Genomic DNA, 22360 nt, shown 5'->3' on the forward strand with positions numbered 1-22360 from the left:
AACTAACAGTGGTACGTTATAATTTTTTAAATTCTTATTATAGGGTCCTTATATGTGGTAATCACGACCAGTTAGTTATCTACTAGTTAAAATCTTTTAACGTATTAATATATGAATAAACCAAACCTATTTTCTTGTTTCTTGTAAGAGCTACTCAATGAAGTTATACAGGTATTTGTACTTTCATCTATCAGATGTTTTAAAAATCTAAATTGAAAATTGCCGAAAGCGCAGATTTTACTGGTATTTTCCATGTAAGAAAGTTAGGCACAATATTGTCTTTTTTTGCACAATTTAAAAAACTATATATCCACTTCTGTTTTTTTTTTCTTTCTTTCTTTTATCATCTTAAGCCTCACTGTTTCAAATTTTTGTATGACTGATTTTATGTTCACCCAAAATTCGTAAATTGCTGAAAATATTTTTTTTTTTTTTTTTTTATGCAGAATGCCAGTAAAATCTACGATTTGAAAGATAGTCGGCAATTTTCAATCTAGATTTATAAAACATCTGGTAAAAGTACAAATACCTGTATCACTTCATAGAGTGACTTCTACAAGAAACAAAGAAAGAAAGAAAGAAAAAGGTTAAGAGCTCTTAACTAGTAGATAAATAACTGATCGTGGATACCTCATATAGAGATATAATAATAATAATAATAATAATAATAATAATAATAATAATAATAATAATAATAATAATAATAATAATAATAATAATAATAATAATAATAATAATGTTTATTTTTGTGCCATGAACAGCCTAATGGCAAAAATACAGCACTTTCTCAGACAAGATTAGCACATATTGCATACAATGGAAGCTACATACTAAAACAATAAAACATAATGATAAAATAAAATATCGGATTAATAATTTCTTGTCAAATTAATATCAAATATTTTTAGTCTCAGTATAGATACATCGTCATTAATGCTAAAAATAATATTTGTAAAGCTCTAAAATTCATGCTTCTATACTGATAAAAATAAACTAAATTAAAAGAATTGGTCAATCTTCTTAAAATTACAGATTTCGGATTCAAAGGAACTAATGTTGATCTATTTCTTGTATTATACATTGGTACCCTTATACCTATATTATGCAAGCACTATTCACTATGATAGCTATTGTCTAGTAGTTGTTTAATAAAATCTCTTTCAATAAGTTTTCTCCTGTTACTCAATGCCTGCAATCCTCAAAATTGACTCCAGTATTCATAACTACGTGAGCAGTAATCTCTATTCATTTTATGGCATAGTAACCTAATAAAACATTTTTTTACTGACTTAATTTTGTTTGCCAATGTTATACCTATACTATTCCAAATAACTACACCAAACTCTAATCTTGATCTTGCAAGCATCTTGTATAAATATACACATGAACTGGTATTTCTAAACTCAGGCCATTGTTTGAAAATAAACCCTATTATTCTTCTCATCCCTTGGATTATATCATTTATATGATAGGTAAATTTCATATTTCTGTCAAACCCAAATCTTTAATCTGTTAGGCTTTATGCAATGTTACTCCGTTAATTACATATTTACTCACGTAGTATTGAGTTTCTTAGTATAAGATATGTATTTAGTTTTCTCACAATTTTTTTCAATAAGTTATTTTTACACCATGTACTAACAGTATCTAGATCTTCCTATAGTGAGTAGTTATCATACTCACTATTTACTATTCTAAATTCTTATAATAATAATAATAATAATAATAATAATAATAATAATAATAATAATAATAATTACAAGTACCACTGTGAGTTGTAACAACTATGTAAAGATCTGCATAGGAAAATAATTTAAACCTTCTGCCCTGATGAAAATTGCCCGCTAGAAGCAAATTGAAATATAGACTAAAGAACACGCATTGAAGGAACATTACAAGTGAGTAATTATATTATTATTATTATTATTATTATTATTATTATTATTATTATTATATTAGTTGACAGTCAGTTAAAGTTTTCTAATCATATAAATTGTATTGTACAAGGTGCCAGAAGGATAATAGGTTTTACTTTTAAACAGTGGCCTGTATTTCAAAGAGATAAAACGTATGTATTTCTATATAAATTACTTGTAAGACCAAAATTAGAATTTGGTTCGGTAATTTGGAACAGCATTTCTAAAACTTTGACAAACAAGATTGAATTTGTGCAAAAATGTTTTATTCGACTTCTATGTTTTAAAATGAAAATGAGCTATTACTCACATAGTTATGAATATTGGACTGATTATTGGGGCTTAGAAAGCCTTATGAATAGACGAAAAAATTTCGACAGAGTATGCATGCAAAAAATACTAGATAACATTTATATCAGTGAATATTGTTTACAAAACATAGGTTTTAAAGTGCCAAATCATAGCATAAGAAATACCATGATTTTAGTTCCTCTGAATTGGAAATGTGAAATTTTAAAAAGATTGACATATTCTTTAAGCTCATTTTAGACTTATTGTATCAAACAATGTGAAAGTTTTATGTGATCTGACTGATAGTTTTTAATCAATGACGTTTAGAAACATTAAGCCAAATGTAATTTTATGACTGCTGTTCTTAGCTTCTTGTTGTTTTAGATGGATGGAAAACTTGATAAGTTTTACTGCGTTGACAAGGAATTATTTCTGCTTAGCTGACTTTTAGCTACATTGTGTTTTATATTAGTACCCTTCTTTTTATTGTTTTCTTTCTTATTATTTATTTTTTAGTAGTATTATTATTCCATCGCATACTCTGATACCAAGTGCTGTATTTTTGCCAAAAGCTGTTCGCGGCACTAAAATAAAGATTATGATTATGATGATGATGATGATTATTATTATTATTATTATTATTATTATTATTATTATTATTATTATTATTATTATTATTATTATTATTATTATGATTATTATTATTATTATTATTATTATTATTATTGCAAATGTGTTCAATAAGTAATCCAGTATGTATATTTATTTCAAAATGTCATGTGTGTTCAATGGAGTTGAATATTTGTAGGACCATAATTATTAGTGTACTGTTTATTAAAAAGAATAATGTTAGAAAAAGTTTTTACATTTCATTTTGTGTTAAATTCATTCACAATTCTGATTGTTTTTATATATTCCTACAACGTGGTTTGAATAATTACAAAGGTGGAATATTGAGAGCGTTTCAAGCTTTCTCTTTCAACTCTTTTGAGGTTGATTTACTTTTTAATTCTACAATCCGATCGCATTAGTATAATCGAAAGCATGAATTTGAGACACCATTCCTTACGTTTGTTTATTTTCCAATAATAGGTAACCTTAATTACAACTCACATAATAAAACTATTTGTCACAAATGCTAAGTCATTACTACCATATTAGGGATGAATATTGTAGCATGTTTGATTGACCGGTTCTAATATGTTAACAATATTTTCAGGACTACACGAAGTATAGAGGACATAGTGTTTGTTTGAGTATTCTGCGTATGAGTTTATACATTTTAGGATGTTATAGGAAAATAAGGGCCTCTCCGGTTTGCCGTAAGGACCAGACTGTGTCACGTGATCAGGTCAAAAGTCACGTTACCTGGTATGTCGAGTCCGGAGATTCCAAATTCAGATGTGAGATATTTCAAGCACATCATCTCCGCGTGGAACGCACTGGGTAATTCGAAGAACATGCATATACTTTATCATTATTATTGACTTTACTCAAACAACTTGACAACGTTCTATCCATATTTACCTGATATGTTGTATATCGTTTTTAAGCTCTTCATTATGTCTTTGCATTAATTAGCTTTCAATTAGCCATCTTCTTAGTAGTTTTTTTTTTTTTTTTTTTTTTTAGATATGTGGATGACTTCATGTTTTTCATAGATTTTCCATTGACTTTAAGAGGCCTCATCACTGCGAAATTAAAATACCGCTAATTTTACAGTAATTATGTGATATCTTCAAATAGAAAAAAGATAATCGAAAAGTGGAACAAGACCTCCCTAGACAATATTATTTTGCGTGAGATACCGTTATCAAGACTCACCTATCTGCTTTCGATTTCCAGCCATTTAGAAACTCGGCATTTATTTTCGCGTTTCTAAATAACTGCAAACGCAAAGCTACTAGGTGACTCGTGATAACGCTACCTCATGCAAAATAACATCGTCTAGGGAGGTTTTGATCCACTTTTCGATTATCTTTTATCTATTTGAAGGTATCACATAATTACTGTAAAATTAGTGGCATTTTAATTTCGCAGTGGTAGGGACTCTTAATGTTAATGTTTCGTGCTTTTTTTTTTTTTTTTTTTTTTTTTTTTACTATGTTCCATCTATTTTAGGACAATTTGCTTTTGAAATATAAAATCTACATAGTTTCTTCTACATTTGAGCTGAATTTGAGCCATCTCCGCCAAAGCTCGTTCACATCATGCAACCGGATAAACCATTTATGTTGCGTGGGAGGATGAGCAAACTGAAGCATTATTCTTGCTTTGGGATAAATGACTTTCTTTCATGCAGTGTTGGATAAATAAATCTCTTTTTTCTTCTTCTTCTTTTCGACTATTTTAGTCTCGTCTCTGAGAAGTGATTTCCTTTCCGAGAATGATTTGTTTTTGCTAGAATAACGAGGCAATTTAAACGCAGTAGACGTGATTAAAAGCTTAGTTAATGAAGTTCGAAGAAATCGATTTAAATACTTATTGAAATTAAGAGTGAAAATGTGCAAACCAGAAAAAGGGTGAACCTGAGCCTATGGTTTAATGTATCAAAGCGTTAGACTCGACTGTACCCAGTTTTATCTAGCGTGATCACCAGATAAGTTCGCAGTAATTGTTCTAAATATTTTCGAGAGCTTTGCTCCAAATGGTTATTCATCTACTAGGGAAATATTAGCTACTTTCGTCCTATCATTATTTCAGTCAGTATAAAATAATTTCTGTAAACATTTTCCAACATTCTTGTCAGAATACTTTTCATGAATATAGTTGGAAATCAATACTCACAAATGTTAAATGTTAAATGACAAGTTTTATGTGCAATGTCATTGTATTCAGTGTTGTTTTATAGTAATTTATGTGTATTAGTAACACTAGGGAACCTAATTTTACTGTGAAGAATATTCTGCCGTGTCATGTACTAAATCACGAAAGATATATTATATCTTTTAGAATTAATATATAGACTCTACGTTCACTAAGTGTTATGACATTATATATATTCTGAGTTCATTCACCTCTCATCACCGCTAGTTTTAAAATTATGAAGATAAGTATACGCTGACTTTACGGTATTTACGGAAAAGAGTTAATTTTATTAAATATAATTTCTTTCTATCACGATGTAAAATGAAACATTCTGTGATTAATATTATGAAGGGTTCAGTGACGGATCTAAAAGATAAAAGTGTGTGTATGTGGGGAAGGGGGGGGGGCAATCAGAACCCAGACTATGATAGGTATATCATGAGTTTACTATAAACTTTAGAAAATATATAAATAACAGTTTACATTTATTTTTGTCACTGAGGGTCCCCCGGCCCCAGGCTAGATTCGCCACTGGAAGGGTTGAGAGTCAAAATGGGTCATGCCCAGGTTTATGGGAGTGCGAGGATCCAAGTTTGAAGTTCGCCTGTATTTACCCAATATATTAAAAGTTCAAATTTTCATTCTAGTTTTGAAGCTACGTATAACTTAAATAATAAAAAAAAAAATAAATAAAAATAAAAATAAAATTGACTAAAGCAACCACTTATTATTACTAATCTGTGCTACTGTTTCGGCAATACATCAATGCCTTCATCAGACAGATTATGAAGAAAATAAAAGGAGGTCATAAGATTCTTTCTTTCATATTTACATTTCGAAATTTTTAATCGTAAAAATGAAAGAAAGTATCTTATTGGTTTTCAGAAGTGACCTTTCCTTATCTAAGGAGTTGGGTTTACCAAAACTCCCTATATATTTACCTTTTATGTCTCTCCAGGAGACAAAAAATCTTGAGAATTACTTGATTAATCGTCACCAAATTTCGTCAAATTATAGAGGGACAAAAGTAAGGAAATGAAAAATGAAATGAAATGAAAATTTTCAGTTTAACGTCCCACGATTATGCTCTTTTAAGCTCACGGAGGCAGATGATTATGGCAAGTGAATCATGAGGGAATAGATGATTATGGCAAGTGAATCATGAGGGAATAGATGATTATAGCAAGTGAATCATGAGGGAGTACATGATTATGGCAAGTGAATCATGAGGAAATAGATGATTATCGCAAGTGAATCATGGGGGAATAGATGATTATGGCAAGTGAATCATGTGGGAATAGATGATTATGGCAAGTGAATCATGAGGGAATAGATGATTATGGCAAGTGAATCATGAGGGAATAGATGATTATGACAAGTGAATCATGAGGGAATAGATGATTATCGCAAGTGAATCATGAGGGAGTAGATGATTATGGCAAGTGAATCATGAGGAAATAGATGATTATGGCAAGTGAATCACGAGGAAATAGATGATTATGGCAAGTGAATCATGAGGGAATAGATGATTATGGCAAGTGAATCATGTGGAAATAGATGATTATGGCAAATGAATCATGAGGGAATAGATGATTATGGCAAGTGAATCATGAGGGAATAGATGATTATGGCAAGTGAATCATGAGGGAATAGATGACTATGGCAAGTGAATCATGAGGGAAAAATTGGTGAAATGAGAAAACCCACGGACACGATGTTGTCCACTACAAATTTACTTGGTTGGGGATCGAACCAGGGACCTCACTCACCAGAGCTAAGCACTCTACTACTGAGCAACCGTGCCTCCTTAAAAGTTAAGAATTGAGTTCGTTTTTGGACCCGATACTCAAACTGGAAATGGTAGAAATAAACCATTTCCGATCTTAACGTTGATCGCGGAAACGGTAATAGATAGAGAGATACCGTTTTTTTTTCAATTGATTAAGCGTCCCAAAAGAAGTACATTACGCCTCCGTCTTTAACTCTATACTAAAACCGAAAATGGTTCAAAAATCTACAACTTCCAGTTTCAATATTGATCTACTTAGAACAAAAACAGTAACAGATATATTGAAATGGTTTTTGGAATCAATGTAGCGTTCTAACAATAGATACCATCTTCTCTCGTAACACACTATTCAAACCGGAAGTGGCACTAATCAACCACTTCCTGTTTTAACATTGATTGTAATAGAACAAAAGCCGTAATAGATAACAAGAAGCGGTTTTATGTAGTCAATTAAGCGTCCCAAAAGTATATTCCGTCTCCACTCTAATCTTTGTATTAAATCCAAAAATGGCCGAAATCAACCACTTATGGTTTTAACTTTGATCATTATAGAGTGAAAACGTTACCAGATAGCGATAAGCTGTTTCCTGCAATCGACTAAACGTCCCAGGAACATATTCATCTTCACTCTAATCTCTCTACTAAAACCAGAAGTGATATAAATATACCGCCACTTCCGGTTTCAATAGTAATTTAAAAAATATCACACTATATCAAACCAAATTCCTTCACGTAGTGTACACGTGACTCTGCTACTTGTTTTTTTCGAAATATACAGGGTGTTACAAAGATTTGTCACAATATTTTGGGAATAGATTCCCCACATCAAAATAAGACAAAAGTTCATATCGACCTGTGGTAGGAAGTGCATAGCTTCGTACTTATAGGGTACCGAAAACATGAAAAAAATGAACTTTAAAGATCCACACTTCCACTACTATAGGACCGATCATAGTCGGGTCAAGACATCACTGAGGAACTAGTATGTGGACTATCCAGATATCCATCTTTCAGAACCTCCGGTACTTATCCAATCATTTTTTGAGAGGCTGTCTTGGAGTATTTGATCACTCTCCAACTACCTCTCTCAAAATTGGTGTGCAAATACTGGAGCATTCTTAAACATGCATATTTGAACAGTTCACATACCAATTTCTCAGTGATGTCTTGACCCGACTACGATAGGTCTCATAGTAGTGGAGCTATGAATTTCACAGTTTCAGCACCCTATAATTCCGAAACTATCCACTTTCGAGCACAGGTCTATATGAACTTTTTTTCTTATTTTGATGTAAGGAATATGTTCCCAAAATATTTTCACACATTTTTATAACACCCTGTATCCTTTGGTTGTATTTTCAAGTGTATCTGATGAAGGCAATGATACAGTGCCGAAACTATAACACAGATTAGTAATTATAAGAAGTTGCCTCGGTCAGATTTTATTTTCTATTCTTTTTGGGCTCAAATTTTCCTATCTTAATATAGCTCAGGGAGTGGTCTTGGAGATACGAAGCTTTTACAGGACTATACATGTTAAAGCACAGTACGAAGAGAATATTATCTTAATTTTGGTCTTGACTGAAGATCACTCCTGACTCTGAATCCTTCATATTATTCCAAATACAAAATAGGCTTGAAATTATATTCTGTTCTCCATACACTATGCTGTGAAATTAGCTTTAGTATTTACTTCTTGTTTCCTGTTAGAAGTTTCTACCTATAGCTCTTCTTATGATTACAAAGACGTCTGGAATAAGTAAATAAATAAATAAAAAGTGAAGATTAGACTGTATAAAATAGTATTGAAATGTCGCCTTTACCTTCTCTCGTTTCTCCCGTACTTTAGTTTGCAGCTCTGTTGCCTTCTCCACTAGCAGATGACGCTTCCTCTCCGCTTCCCGCCTCTGTCGAAGAACTTCATTGATTTCCACCAATAGGCGTTCTTCTACAACAAAATAGCAGACAGAGGTCATGTTCATACATATTTAACTTACACAAAAGTTGAGTTCAGCTATATCCAAGGAATGGTTTGAAGCATTGAAATAAGAAAAAAAACGATATCCTTGGAGCTTACTTTAGAACCTTAAAGTAATTTCGATGTTTCGTTTGACTGACAACTTATTATCAGAAGGAGATACGTTTCCCTATCTCTAATGAGGAGTTCAGGGACAGGACCACCCTAAGGCAATTTTCCGCCCAGGGCAATGGCATCATTTTCCGCTTCCCTTTCTCCAGAAAGAACAAATCTTAAAAGCCATGATTTTAAGTATGATACCCCATCATGAACAACGAAGGGGAGGGAAAGAACACTCGCACTCAGAAAGGCCTAAACACGACAAATACAATTTCGTTTTGTATGTGTTTCTTTCCTTTAAGTTAGTGAAAGATAAATCAAATATACCTGAAGAGGCAAAATGGTAAAACTTTTTATGGAATTTAATATCAAGCTTCAAACTCAATATATCAGTTTGTAATTCCAGTACAACTAGCTCTTTTATCTTTATTTCTTGATTTTCCTTCTACATCTCGTATTTTATTTTAAATACTTGTTTCCACCTTCAATAATAAGGAACTTATTTGTGACAAACACAAGACTAGTTTTCATATCAAAACTGTAATAACTAACTAAATGGAACAAGTGTTCTCTACTGTTCGAGAATTGAGTTCTTATATTTGACAACAATCAAGTAATTCAGCTGGGATTTGTTTCACCATTTGCTTTAGCACTTTCCGTGTGACCTTAAACTAATGCGACTTAAACATACTTTATGAATGTAGAATTCAAATAGGTCAGCTTAATAAATTTAACTACATAATCATGAAGTCTGTTTCCAATAAGAAATATTTATTTTAAATAATATAGTTAAGACAGATTTTGGCGCCCCTCGAAACTTGCCGCCATGTTCAAATGCACATGTTGCACATATGGTAGAGCCGCCCTATTGAGAAAGAATCAGAACTATTAGTTGTGAATAGTGTTGAGGACCTTACTAAGTTATTCCGAAAGTTTGTCCGACCGTAGTTTTCTCTCCCTCGCACTTTTTGTGAATTTTATTTAATAACGTAAAGACAATGAAGAAAAAGGGGGGAAAAAGCAGAAAGCAAGCCACACAGTATCTGTAAAAGTGCTATTAAATATATTAGTATACTATAGTGAAACCTTCCTTAACGGAGATACCTCCATAATACAGACAGGCTTTTTTGTCCCGGCAAAAGCTTATGTATTACTATTGGAGAGAACCCTCCCTTTTACAGACACGATCAGATTGCGGCACGGACAGTCTTCTCTTATACGCAACGTTTTAGTAGACTTTTCATAACGGACAATTATTCTCAATTTGTATGTCTTTAGGTCAGAAAATACTTTCTGGAATTTGAAAATACTTAATCTTCAATTCGTCGCTTCAACTGTTCCAGCAGTTACAAGCAGACTTCGATCAGAAACTAGCCTTTGCAGTATTACATGGCAGACAATTATTGCAGATTTTATCCCAAGAAATTCACAAACCGTCATTATTCGCTAGTTCTGCCTACAATTTCGCTATTTAATAATAATATTGAATATTGTTTTTTGGTTACTTTTTTTTTTCAGTCAGTAAGTGAACTAAAGGAATTTTGTAGAGATACTGAGAAGACAATTATCAAAAAGGCATTGTACTTTGCAGTACATTCCTATACAAACACATCCCTGCCAGGGACACTTTTGTTTTCTTTACAGGTGGGGATTTCCCTCCTCATTTCCGCAATAATTCGAGTACTGACAAGTAAACCTTACGTTTGGGTGAATCGAGTTGCTGACTGAGACACATATGAGAAAGTAGTACTAAATGTGGTCAGTATTTCAGTGAAGTTGTAGGTGCGAAGCTCCAGGGGTTTAGAAGATACAGCTACCAGAACATCACATGGAAGTACAGAATAGTCTTCATACAGTTGGAGGTAAAAGCTCTGTAAGACCTCTTGTAACGACAAAAGGTGAATAACAAATATATGGATATATATTAGGACTAGGGGGAAGTCATATAGTAAGGGTATACCTGACGGCGGCCATCTTGAAATCTGCCATTTTGAATTAAGGTTAAGTTTTTAAAATAGGAATAGGGTCATGTGATACATGATTTAAGGCGCAAATTTAATCAGAAGAACAATGATCACGTTAATTTTGAGTTACGCACAATTGGTAAAAAGTTACAGGGAAATTAAATATTGTTGCAGCATATTAGTCCTTTACCCCACCTTGTAAATTTTGTTTTAATGATAAGAATTAAATAAAAAGCAGGTGGATAAATATTAGGTCTATGCTAAGAGTTGTCTTGATGGCGGCCATGTTCAAATCTGCCATTTTGAAGCAGACAAAAGTTTTAAACAAAACGCATAAAAGTGATACCTTATTAATAGCAAATTTTACCATAAATTCAACGGTATAACCATTTTTGCATTATCATTAACCATCATTTGTTATCGCATAAACAAGTTGCTAATTTAAGGAAAAATGACCAAAGAGGAATTGAGTCATAATTGAACTTGGGTCTTTCTTCCAGAAAAGTCCTCAATTAGTACAATCAATATTAGTTCAGAAAAGAGTGCATAACTTACACAAATGCTCTGCTTACAGTGAGCACACCTGACAAAGACAATCGAGTTACACATGACACATCTGTCGTTAACAATTCCGTCAAAGCAGTAGTCGTAAGGAGCGATCCATTTAATTTTGTGGTGGTTAATGATAAACCAAAAATGGTTATATCGTTGTAGTTATGGTAAAATTTGCTATTAATAAGGTATCACTGTTATGCGTTTCGTTTAAAACTTTTGTCTGCTTCAAAATGGCGGATTTGAATATGGCCGCCATCAAGGCAACTCTTACCATAGACCTAATATTTATCCACCTGCTTTTTATTTAATTATTATCATTAAAACAAAATTTACAAGGTGGGGTAAAGGACTAATACATATGCTGCAACAATATTTAATTTCCTTGTAACTTTTTACCAATTGTGCGTAACTCAAAATTAACGTGACCATTGTTCTTCTGATTAAATTTGCGCCTTAAATCATGTATCACATGACCCTATTCCTATTTTAAAAACTTAACCTTAATTCAAAATGTCGGATTTCAAGATGGCCGCCGTCAGGTATACCCTTACTATATGACTTCCCCCTAGTCCTAATATATATCCATATATTTGTTATTCACCTTTTGTCGTTACAAGAGGTCTTACAGAGCTTTTACCTCCAACTGTATGAAGACTATTCTGTACTTCCATGAGATATTCTGGTAGCTGTATCTCCTAAACCCCTGGAGCTTCGCACCTACAACTTCACTGAAATACTGACCACATTTAGTACTACTTTCTCATATGTGTGTCAGTCAGCAACTCGATTCACCCAAACGTAAGGTTTACTTGTGAGTACAATATTTTGATATTTGCCTATATTTACCCTCATACCAATAATGTATTTCCTATATACTGCATACAATTACTACATGAGATGTGAGTAATCTAAACTTGTGTAACCTCTCTGAAACGGACACATCTCAATTGCGGACAAATAATCATGTCTTATTGCTGTCTGTTATTGAGAGGTTTCACTGTAGTTATTTTCAAGATCTTTCATATAGTGCAGAAATTTGAGTGGACCATAATGATGACATTACAAACTGTGTACCCAGATTTTTGATCTATAAAGGACTGGAAATGCAGATATTATCTGAATCATTTTTAATTTTCTTCTGATTGTCTAAGTTACCGGATAGTCTTTTTTTTTTAATACACGAAAGGAAGGGTAGACCCAAGGAAGACCGTTAAATAAGTTATTTTTAGTTTATACTTAGACAAAGCACAAGAAAGTAAATTAAAAATCAAAACCGGAGTTCAACAGATTTTCATTTCGATATTGATTTTTTTTTAATGTTTTGAAAAGATACATATGGGTTTATTATTTCCCTTTAGATATGCTTTTTCCTAAAATTTTTTTTTATCAATTAATTGGACACGATTACCTTGTTCCGGGTACTCAAAGACTAGCAGTTTGTGGACTCTTTTTTGTAATTTGGTCGTTTGACCTTAATGTTAGTTTAAATTACTGGCGGTGGAATTATTTTATTGTTTCACCGTGATTGTATGTGGAATTTGATTTCTTGATTCAGAATATGTTGAGTGTGTTCCTAAGTTGTTTCAGAAACATGTATAACCAATTTGTGTTTTGTAGCTGATTTTTTAAAAAAAGAAAGAATAATAAATAATAAATAAATAACAAGTGAACTTATTATTAAACTAGTTAAATATACCCATGCTTCGCACGGGGGCTGTTTTTGGAAGTCAATGCCTGTGGGAGTATCACCATTGATCTCAACGACCGCGAAAACTATGGATTTGATACTAATATCGGTCATTTTGGGGTATTTTTTACATGTCTTGGTATCCCCCGCTGACACCCAGCCCGCATTCAATTGTAACTAAATTTGCAAGTCATCGCTAATGGAAGTGTCACCATTGATTTCAGCGATCGCGAAAACTATGGATTTGACACTAATATCGGTCATTTTGGATTACTTTTATATGTCTCGGTATCTAGACATCCAGACACCTTTGAAGCTCCTTCGTGCCTTGCGTGATAAACGTCCTGGAAAGAAGATCATTCTTGAACAGGATAATACACGTTCACATACTGCACGTGCCACTATGAAGCAGATCAGGAGATTTGGGTAGGACACACTTCCACATCCTCCCTACAGCCCCGATATGGCACCCTCCGACTACCAACTTTTCTTTTTTGTGAAGGAACAGATACGAGGCCATCGCTACGAGACATTAGAGGATATTCGGCAAGTAATGCGCCAATATCTACGGGCAGCTGGAACGGAATTCTATCGCAAGGGTGTTTTCAAACTTGCAGAACGATGGGGAAAATGTGTGCAACAGAAACGGAGACTATGTGGAAAAGTGTGAAAGAAAGGTCTATAGATTGAGATGATATATTTGGCTTCACTTACAAATAAACATTATGGTTGTGTAAAAATGTTGCTCACGACTTTCAGTATGGCCCTCGTATCTTATACAATCAATAACACTAGGTAAAAATTGAAGATCAAAAAACTTTTTTTCAGGAACTATGCTCAACATGTAGACCTATTTACTGTGGAAGCTTAATACAAATATCATGTTAGTATTTCGTAGCACCTACAGTTTTCTCACAACCGGTATATCTATGTACAGTGGTCTGAAACGCAGTATATATAAATACACACAGTTTGCACTTTTTTTTTAAAAAAAAAAGTGTTTCAAATATTGTGTGGTTTTAGTTTGTACACAATAAGTTTGCATGAACACACACAAAAAAAAAAAAAAAAAAATTGTTAACGTTTGTAAAGTAAATGACTACTTCCGTGTTCTCTCCTTGTTGTGGTGGGATACTTGCTGTTCCTCTTATGTAACATACTTGGAGCCTCGTGGAGAGGCATCCAACAGTTGTCCTCTACTGGGCTGGATTAACTCATCTGGAGGCCTGGGACTAGACAAAATATGTAGCCGTTGCTGACTTCATCTATTACATTTCTGTGAAAGTACAGTTGAAATGTTAAGGGAATATGTTTCATATTATTGGTCATGTTTTATTTTATGATGATGATTCTTCATTATTCTTTTTAGATAGCTAGTTGAGATTTTGATCAGAGTGGAGGCCCGGGGCTATAACCCCCCTGAGCCCCTTCCTTAATCCGGCTCTGGTCTTCTGCTATGCTAATGTCCCATTTCGTCTAATATAATGATGCCATGTTCTTGAAATCCTAGTTGAAGCGCTACCTCTGCTTCTCGCTTACAGCACCGAGATTTTCAGGAAAGAAGTTCAGGTGAGCATTTGAAAAGTATAGTTCTAAACTCGTTGAACATCTGATCATTTTGAGCTTCGTGAGCATGTTCTCAACTATGCGGACAGAGTCAAGGTCAAAATTGTTTCCCATAATGTCGTAAACCTTACTTTCAATGGCAGTCTAGGCCTCTCGTTGCACGTCATTCATTCTCTGGAAATTGTCGCCATCTATGTTTCTCAATAGACCAAGAAAAATACTTTGTCTTAACTTTGTATGTAACGAATTTGGAAACTTATCACAAAGACAAGTGAAACTGTTGCCAGACTTCAGTTATGAATTGTAAAACTGTTTTATTATGCTCATTATGATGTACAGAGGTGGAAGAATAATTTTTATTATTTTTACGAGACACTGATACCAATTCCATTCTTCGTGGCCACAGTTTTAGTTCCCAATGCTTGTCGTTGCTAAATCACAAACTAAAACATTCAGTTCTGACTGGATAAACAGTTGAAGGCCTTCACCACTTTCTACTATCTTCATTTCTCTTGTGCCAGCACTGTCGTGGGTGTCTAATGTATGATGTAGAGACTGTAGGATAAGTATACCAGGCCCACGTGTAACAGAATGTATAGGTGAGCTAACGTTTGGATAGTTGCTTTTCCAGTTGTAGTCCCTCTAGCCACAGGAGCAAAAGTAACAATTGTTGATATGAATCTATTACTTCCGCCACATCATGGGGACGCCAAATTGAAACAAGTCTTCTATTTTTTTCTTTTCACCCCACTTTCGTAAATCCTCTACATATTTGTAGCATACCTTCCGTGCAGTTTACAGCTTGGTTTCATTACCTATTTTACTCCGAAATAAGCATTGTACACGTTTCTTACGAAAGCAGATATATTTCTTTGGTCATCTCGATTAAGAAGTCATCGCAAATATGAAAAAATGAGCTGGGATAGTTTACATAACCACGGATAGCCATATTTCGTAATTCCTTGAATCGATAATATCACAACGCAGCATATGAACAAATAAATAACCGTGATTTACATTTTGGTTGACGTCGGTGTGATAGTTGAAAAAGAGGGCGAAAAAACGTATTCTATGCACTATATAATATTGATAATACACACTTATGCGATTTGTATAGAAACAGTGGATGATACGATATTTATTATCATTTTCGAATTCAAGAGATCGAAATACACACAAATGAAATTATGAAATAAGTTTAATTCCTGTTGTGTATTTCTAAAGTTACTTTATATGTTCTCGCCTATAAAAATATCCTCTGCTACATATTAGTTTACAAACTAAGAATAAACGATAGTTTTGTTAAGTTGTATTTGAAGTTCTTTTGTAATTTGATATGAACTGAAACAAGTATATTACTAACGCTTACGAGTTTTGCGTAGAATCTCTCCACGAACTTTGATGAAAAATATTTGTCGTACGGTTTTAACTTAATATTCCTTTTGATTTCTATAAATACCGGTATTGTATGAGTGGTTTGAGGCCGTGTTGTATGTATTCTAATTTTTTTATGAATGCTTTTTTTCCCTATAGTTTTCCTTGCAATTCTGGTTCATATTGCTACTATTCTTTGATAAGAAAACTGCACCAAACAAAATTCGAGAAAGTAACGCAGAAATCATGAGATAAGGACGACAGATGCTTCCAACCGTGATCTCATTAAACATTATAAGCGTCACTGAATTCATTTGTGAATATTTATTTTTCTACATCCCACGATTTTGTCTCTCAGGCTAAAATACATTATCATAAATGAATAATGATAAGTGAGTTTAGTTTCACAGTTGTAAAACTACGGTACACTTCCAAACTATTGAAACAGATCTATAAGTTCCGGCTGTAATAGGGGCATACAGTGAGAGATGAAACCTATTAAGTAGTAAATTTCTACCACTTCCGGTCTAAATAGAAAGATATAGGAGAAGATGGAATCTTTTCTTCAGACGCTGAGTCGACTGCAAGAAACCATTTGTCGCTATCTGTTGCCGCTTTTGTTCTTTAGTGATAAAGGTAGAAACAGGGAATGGATGATTTCTACAAGTTCCTGTTTGAACAGAAGGTGAACGGGGGACATAGAAACTTCTCTTTGGACGCTGAATCTATTCCGAAAAATCGTCTATCTATATCTCTTACCGTTTTCGATTTATGTTAATCAGTATTGAAACCGGAAGTACTACTAAAGTTATACTATTTCCAGCTACGGATGTAGATTATATGTTTTCTTGAGAAAATGAATCGATTTCAAGAAACCTATTGTCGCTATTTATTACCGCTTTTGTTGTGTGATGTTAAAGGTTGTAGCCGGAAGTACTAGTAAATGTTTGCCACTTCCGGCTTTAGTAGAGTAACATGGTTGCAGATAGTGTCTTTTATTGACATTTTGAATCGATTCTAAGAATCCGCTTTTTGCTATTACAGTTTTTTTCTACGATTGATTTCCTCCACTTACGATTTGGTTTAAGGGTTAACTGAGGAGTTGGAACCTATTTTTGGGATGCTGAATCGAATTTTATATATATATATATAAACGACTGCCTTATCTATTACCGTTTTTGTTCTATAGCGGCCAACATTGAAATGAAACGGTTGATTTCTACCACTTCCGGTTTGAACGGAGGGTTAGCGGAAGTGGTGGAACCTATTCTTCGGACGCTTCATCTATACTGCTTCTCGATATTCCTTATCCTTTCTGCTCTGATACATGTCACAAACGGACGAACGGACAGAACCATTCTATAAGACTTTCGATTCTTATGCGTAACAGTTTGGAAGTGTAATAAATGAATAATGAGAGAGAAATAATAATAATCATGCCTGAGCGGGATTAGAATCCGCGGCAAACATGTCATACGCTCCCTAGCTAATGTATCTTAGAGCGCTTCACCATACCAGTAGGCTCATTAACGAAGGAAAGAAATAATTCTTGTAGAAGTTGAGCGCTGGAAATAAATAATTGCTACAATACTTTTAATAATGATCCGAATTTGATTCGAATTACAAATCTAGCTAGATTTTTGAATTATATATCACTGATTCCAATATGGCGCCCAGCTAGGCGCTTTGCACTTTTTTTTTTTTTTTTGTTCTTTAATTTTATTTCACTGATCTGTTGAAGTATTTACTGAAAGTACTTATAGCTTCCCTTCCTTTTTGTAATATGAGAATGTCTGTTTCTATTTTCTGGTAACTAATTTGATTCATTCTCCTCTTTGACATATATTTCATTTTTTCCCGCTCCTTTCCCTCTCTATCTCAGAAGTAATATGTAATAACCCTTAACGTACTAGAGAATGTTACTTTATTCACATGGCCGCTACGGGATTCCTTTGCCCTCTCTTTCTCTCTCTTTATATAAACGGAATAAACTGAGATATGCGTATCGAAGAATGGATTGTCGTAAACTGGACGCTGAATTTTAATGTTCAACTAACTCATTTTTTAATAACTTCATATTGGATTTAATTGTAGAGAAGCACTTTTTATATGAGCATTTTGATGACTTATATAAAAAAAAGTAATTACTTTTTATATTTACTATTCGCATGCCGAATAATTTAAATTACTTTTCTTTTTCTTTTTAATTGCTTTCTCCGACTTTCATTTGTTTGCCGTCACCAGTTTCTCGCCTAGTTATGAGCACAAACAGTACATCATTTCCTCTTACTGGTTTATGGCTGTAGATGGTATTCGACTTTGGTGCCTTTTAACTTGGACTCAATTGTGTTTCGCATATACAAGGTGTATTAGAGGGGATTAAATATTTATTCATTAGAACAAAGATGTAATATTGCCGATCTGGTATTCCTGGAAAAAAAAAAGTTCAAAATGAATTCAGTTGCTCAAACTTTATATCATTACTAGCATATATTACCCGCTTCGCTGGCTTGAAATGAAAATTTAAATGCACAACTCTGTATCTCATGTGTTTAGTACCCGTGAAATATGCTGCTTTTGTTTTAATGGCATCGATTTAAGTAGCATCGGAAAGATCATTGATAATTTCGGCGACTCCGAAAACCACGGATTCGACACTAATATTGGTCATTTTCGATCATTTATATATATATATATATATATATATATATATATATGGATATCCCCCTCCCTCATGTTGCGGGCCATGGCATCAGAAGTGTCACCGTTATCTCAGCTACCCCAATAAATGTGGATTCAGCATTAATATCGGTCATTTTTGATCATTTTTAAATATCTCTTCCTCCCCCTCCCCCAAGTTTCGGGGTTGAATTTGAATTTTAACGGGATCAAAAGTATCACTGTTCATCTAAATGACCCAGAAAACTATAAATTCGACACTGGCCATTTTCGATCATTATATATATATATATATCCCCTCCCCCAAGTGGCGGGGCTGATTTTGGATTTAAAAAGGATCGGAAATATCACTGTTAATCTGAATAATCCCGAAAGCTATGGCTTAAACACTAATATTGGTCATTTTTGATCATTATTATATATAGCTCCCCCTCCTCCTTGCTGCGACACACGGCATCAGAATTGTCACTGTTAATCTCAGCTACTCCTAAAACTATGGATTCGACACTAATATTAGTCATTTTCGAACATTTTTAAATGTTTATCCCCCTCCCTTACGTTGTACCCTCCCCCTCCCCAACTATCAGGGCTGAACTTGGATTCAAAACAGCATCAGAAGTGTCACTGTTTCTCTCATCGACCCCGAAAACTATGGATTAAACATTAATATCGGTAATTTTTGATCATTTTGAAATTTCCCTCCCCTCTTCTCTACGTTGCATCGTCAAACTGGATAGCCTAAAGCAATCACTGCCCCTAAATTCATGTATATTGAAAATTTGATTGAGATCAGTCGGGCGGTTCAAGAGTGATGAAGTCACAAAGGCAGTATTTTTTTACGTATATATCTCCCCCTCCCCCACGTTGGCTCGTCAAAATGAAACAATAAAAACTTCCAAGGCTCGACCCTCATATATGGTGAAAATTTGATCGAGATTGGTTGGGTGGTTCAAAAGTTATTAGGTTTTATTAGTTTTTATTTATACGTCCCCCTCCCCTCCCCTCCCCTAGGATCTACCGTTAAAATGAAATTCCAAATATGTTTTCAGATCCGAACCTTATGTATCTTGAAAATGTGATTGAGATCGTCGGATAGTTCAAGAGTTATTAAGTTACAAAAATAGTCACTTTCAGTCTTATATAAATTGATTTTTATATATATATCCTCCCTCCCCCTTACCCCTAGGTTACACCGTAAAAGTGAAATGACGAAAACATCGCAGGCCCGGACCCTATCTATGTTGAAAGTTTGATCAAGATCGGTCTAGTGGTTCAAGACTTATTAAGTTTAATTTATTTTTATAGATTTCTCCCCTCCCCCTCCCCTAAGTTCTACCGTTCAAGTGATATAAAAACCACCTCAAGTCTGAACTTCATCTATGTTGATTTTTTAAAAGATCGGTCGGGTGGTTTAAGCGTGATGAAGTCACAAATACAGTCACTTTTATTTTTACATTTTTACATATATATCTTCCCCCTCCCCTTCGTTGCACTGTAAAAGTGAAATGAAGAAAACATCCCACGCCCGAACTTTATCTATGTTGAAACTTTGATCGAGATCGGTCGGGTGGTTCAAGAGTTAAGTTTTATTTATTTTTATATATCTGTCCCCTCCCCTCCCCCTCCCCTAAGTTCTACAGTTAAAGTGATATAAAAACCACCTCAAGTCTGAACTTCATCTATGTTGAAAATTTGGTTAAGATCGGTTGGGTGGTTTAAGCGTGATGAAGTCACAAAGACAATCACTTTTATTTTTACTTTTTTGACATATATCTCCCCCTCCCCTTCGGTGTACTGTAAAAGTGAAATGAAGAAAACATCCCAGGCCCAAACCTTATCTATGTTGAAAATTAGATGGAGATCGGTAGGGTGATTCAAGAGTTATTAAGTTTTATTTATTTTCATATATTTCCCCTTCTCCCCTGCCCCACCCCTAAACTCTACTGTCAAAATGAAATGATAAAAACCTTCCCAGGTTTGATCTTCATATATGTTGAAAATTTGATTGAGATCTATCGGGTGGTTCAAGAGTTACTAATTTACAAACATAGTCACTTTTATTTTTATATTTATTGATTTTTATATATTTCCCCCTCCACCCCCTCCCCTACGGTTGGTCCGTCAAAATGAAACGATAAAAATCATCCCAGTCCCAAACATCATCTACATTGAAAATTTGATCAAGATCGGTCTGGTGGTTCAAGAATTATTAAGTTTTATTTATTTTTTCTATGTCCACCTCCTCCCACTCCCCTAAGTTCTACTGTCAAAGTAAATAGCCAAAAACACTCCCAGGCCAGAACCGCATCTACGTTGAAAATTTGATCGAGATCGGTCGGGAGGTTTAGGAGATTAAGAGTCACAAACATAGTCACTTTTAATTTTATTTTATATATATTCTCCCCCCATGTTGCAGGCCATGTAATCGAAAGTGTCACCGTTCATCTCAGCGGCCACAGTAAATGTGAATTCAGCACTAATATCGGTCATTTTCGATCATTTTTAAATATCTCTTCCTCCCCTCCTCCAAGTTGCGAGGTCGAATTTGAATTTAAGCGGGATCGAAAATATCACTATTCATCTAAGCGACCCACATCTAAGCGAAGAGAACTACAAATTCGACACTGATAGTGGCCATTTTCGATCATTTTTATATATATCTTTTTCTCCCTTTCCCCCGAATGGCGGGGCTGATTTTGGATTTAAACCGGATCGAAAATGTTACTGTTATCTGAATGATCCCAAAAACTATGAATTAGACTCTAATATTGGTCATTTTTGATTATTATTATATTATATATAGAGCTCCCCCTCCCCTCTCCGTGCTGCGGCACACGGAATCAGAATTGTCACTGTTAATCTCAGCTACTCCTAAAACTACGGATTCGACACTAATATTAGTCATTTTCGATCATTTTTAAATGCTTATCCCCTCCCCTACGTTGTACCCTCCCCCTCCCCAACTATCAGGGCTGAACTTGGATCGAAACAGCATCAGAAATGTCGCTGTTTCTCTCATCGATCCCGAAAACCATGGATTCAACACTAATATCTGTTATTTTTGATCATTTTTAAATTTATCTCCCCCTCCCCTACGTTGCATCTTCAAAGTAAATAGCTTAAAGTAATGCCTGTTCCTAAACTCATGTATGTTGAAAATTTGATTGAGATCGGTCGGGTGGTTCAAGAGTGATGAAGTCACAAAGCAGCCATTTTTATTTTAATTTTTTTTACATACTAGTGTTGAATCCTCCCCCTCCCCTACGTTGGTTCGTCAAAGTGAAACGATAAAAAACACCCAAGGCCTGACCCTCATATATGGGGAAAATTTGATCGAGATTGGTTACGTCGTTCAAAAGTTATTAGGTTTTATTAGTTTCTATTTATATGTCCCCCTCCCCTCCCCTTCCCTAGGATTTACCGTTAAAGTGAAATTACAAAAATGTTTCCAGATCCAAACCTCATATATCTTGAAAATGTGATTGAGATAGGTCGGATAGTTCAAGAGTTATTCAGTTACAAAAATAGTAACTTTCAGTCTTATACAAATTTATTTTTATATATCTCCCCCTCCTTCTCCTCCCCTACGTTGGTTTGTCAAATTTAAATCATAAAAATAATCCCAGGTCTGAACCTTATCTTTGTTGAAAATTT

At 34.1% G+C, this 22360-nt stretch overlaps 1 protein-coding gene across 2 annotated transcripts in view; it reads right to left on the reverse strand.

Annotated features, from left to right (window-relative positions):
* LOC145687880 (spermatogenesis-associated protein 1-like) overlaps positions 1-22360 on the reverse strand; it is a 239458-nt gene that overhangs the window by 13095 nt on the left and 204003 nt on the right. For both annotated transcript variants that reach the window (XM_081761394.1, XM_081761395.1), the window contains one exon: positions 8628-8752. In XM_081761394.1, coding sequence (XP_081617520.1) covers positions 8628-8752 — 125 coding nt within the window. The remainder of the gene's footprint in view (positions 1-8627; positions 8753-22360) is intronic.

The sequence above is a fragment of the Thermobia domestica genome, chromosome 6 (assembly GCF_964235325.1).
Source record: "Thermobia domestica chromosome 6, izTheDome1.hap1.1, whole genome shotgun sequence".
NCBI lineage: Eukaryota > Metazoa > Arthropoda > Insecta > Zygentoma > Lepismatidae > Thermobia > Thermobia domestica.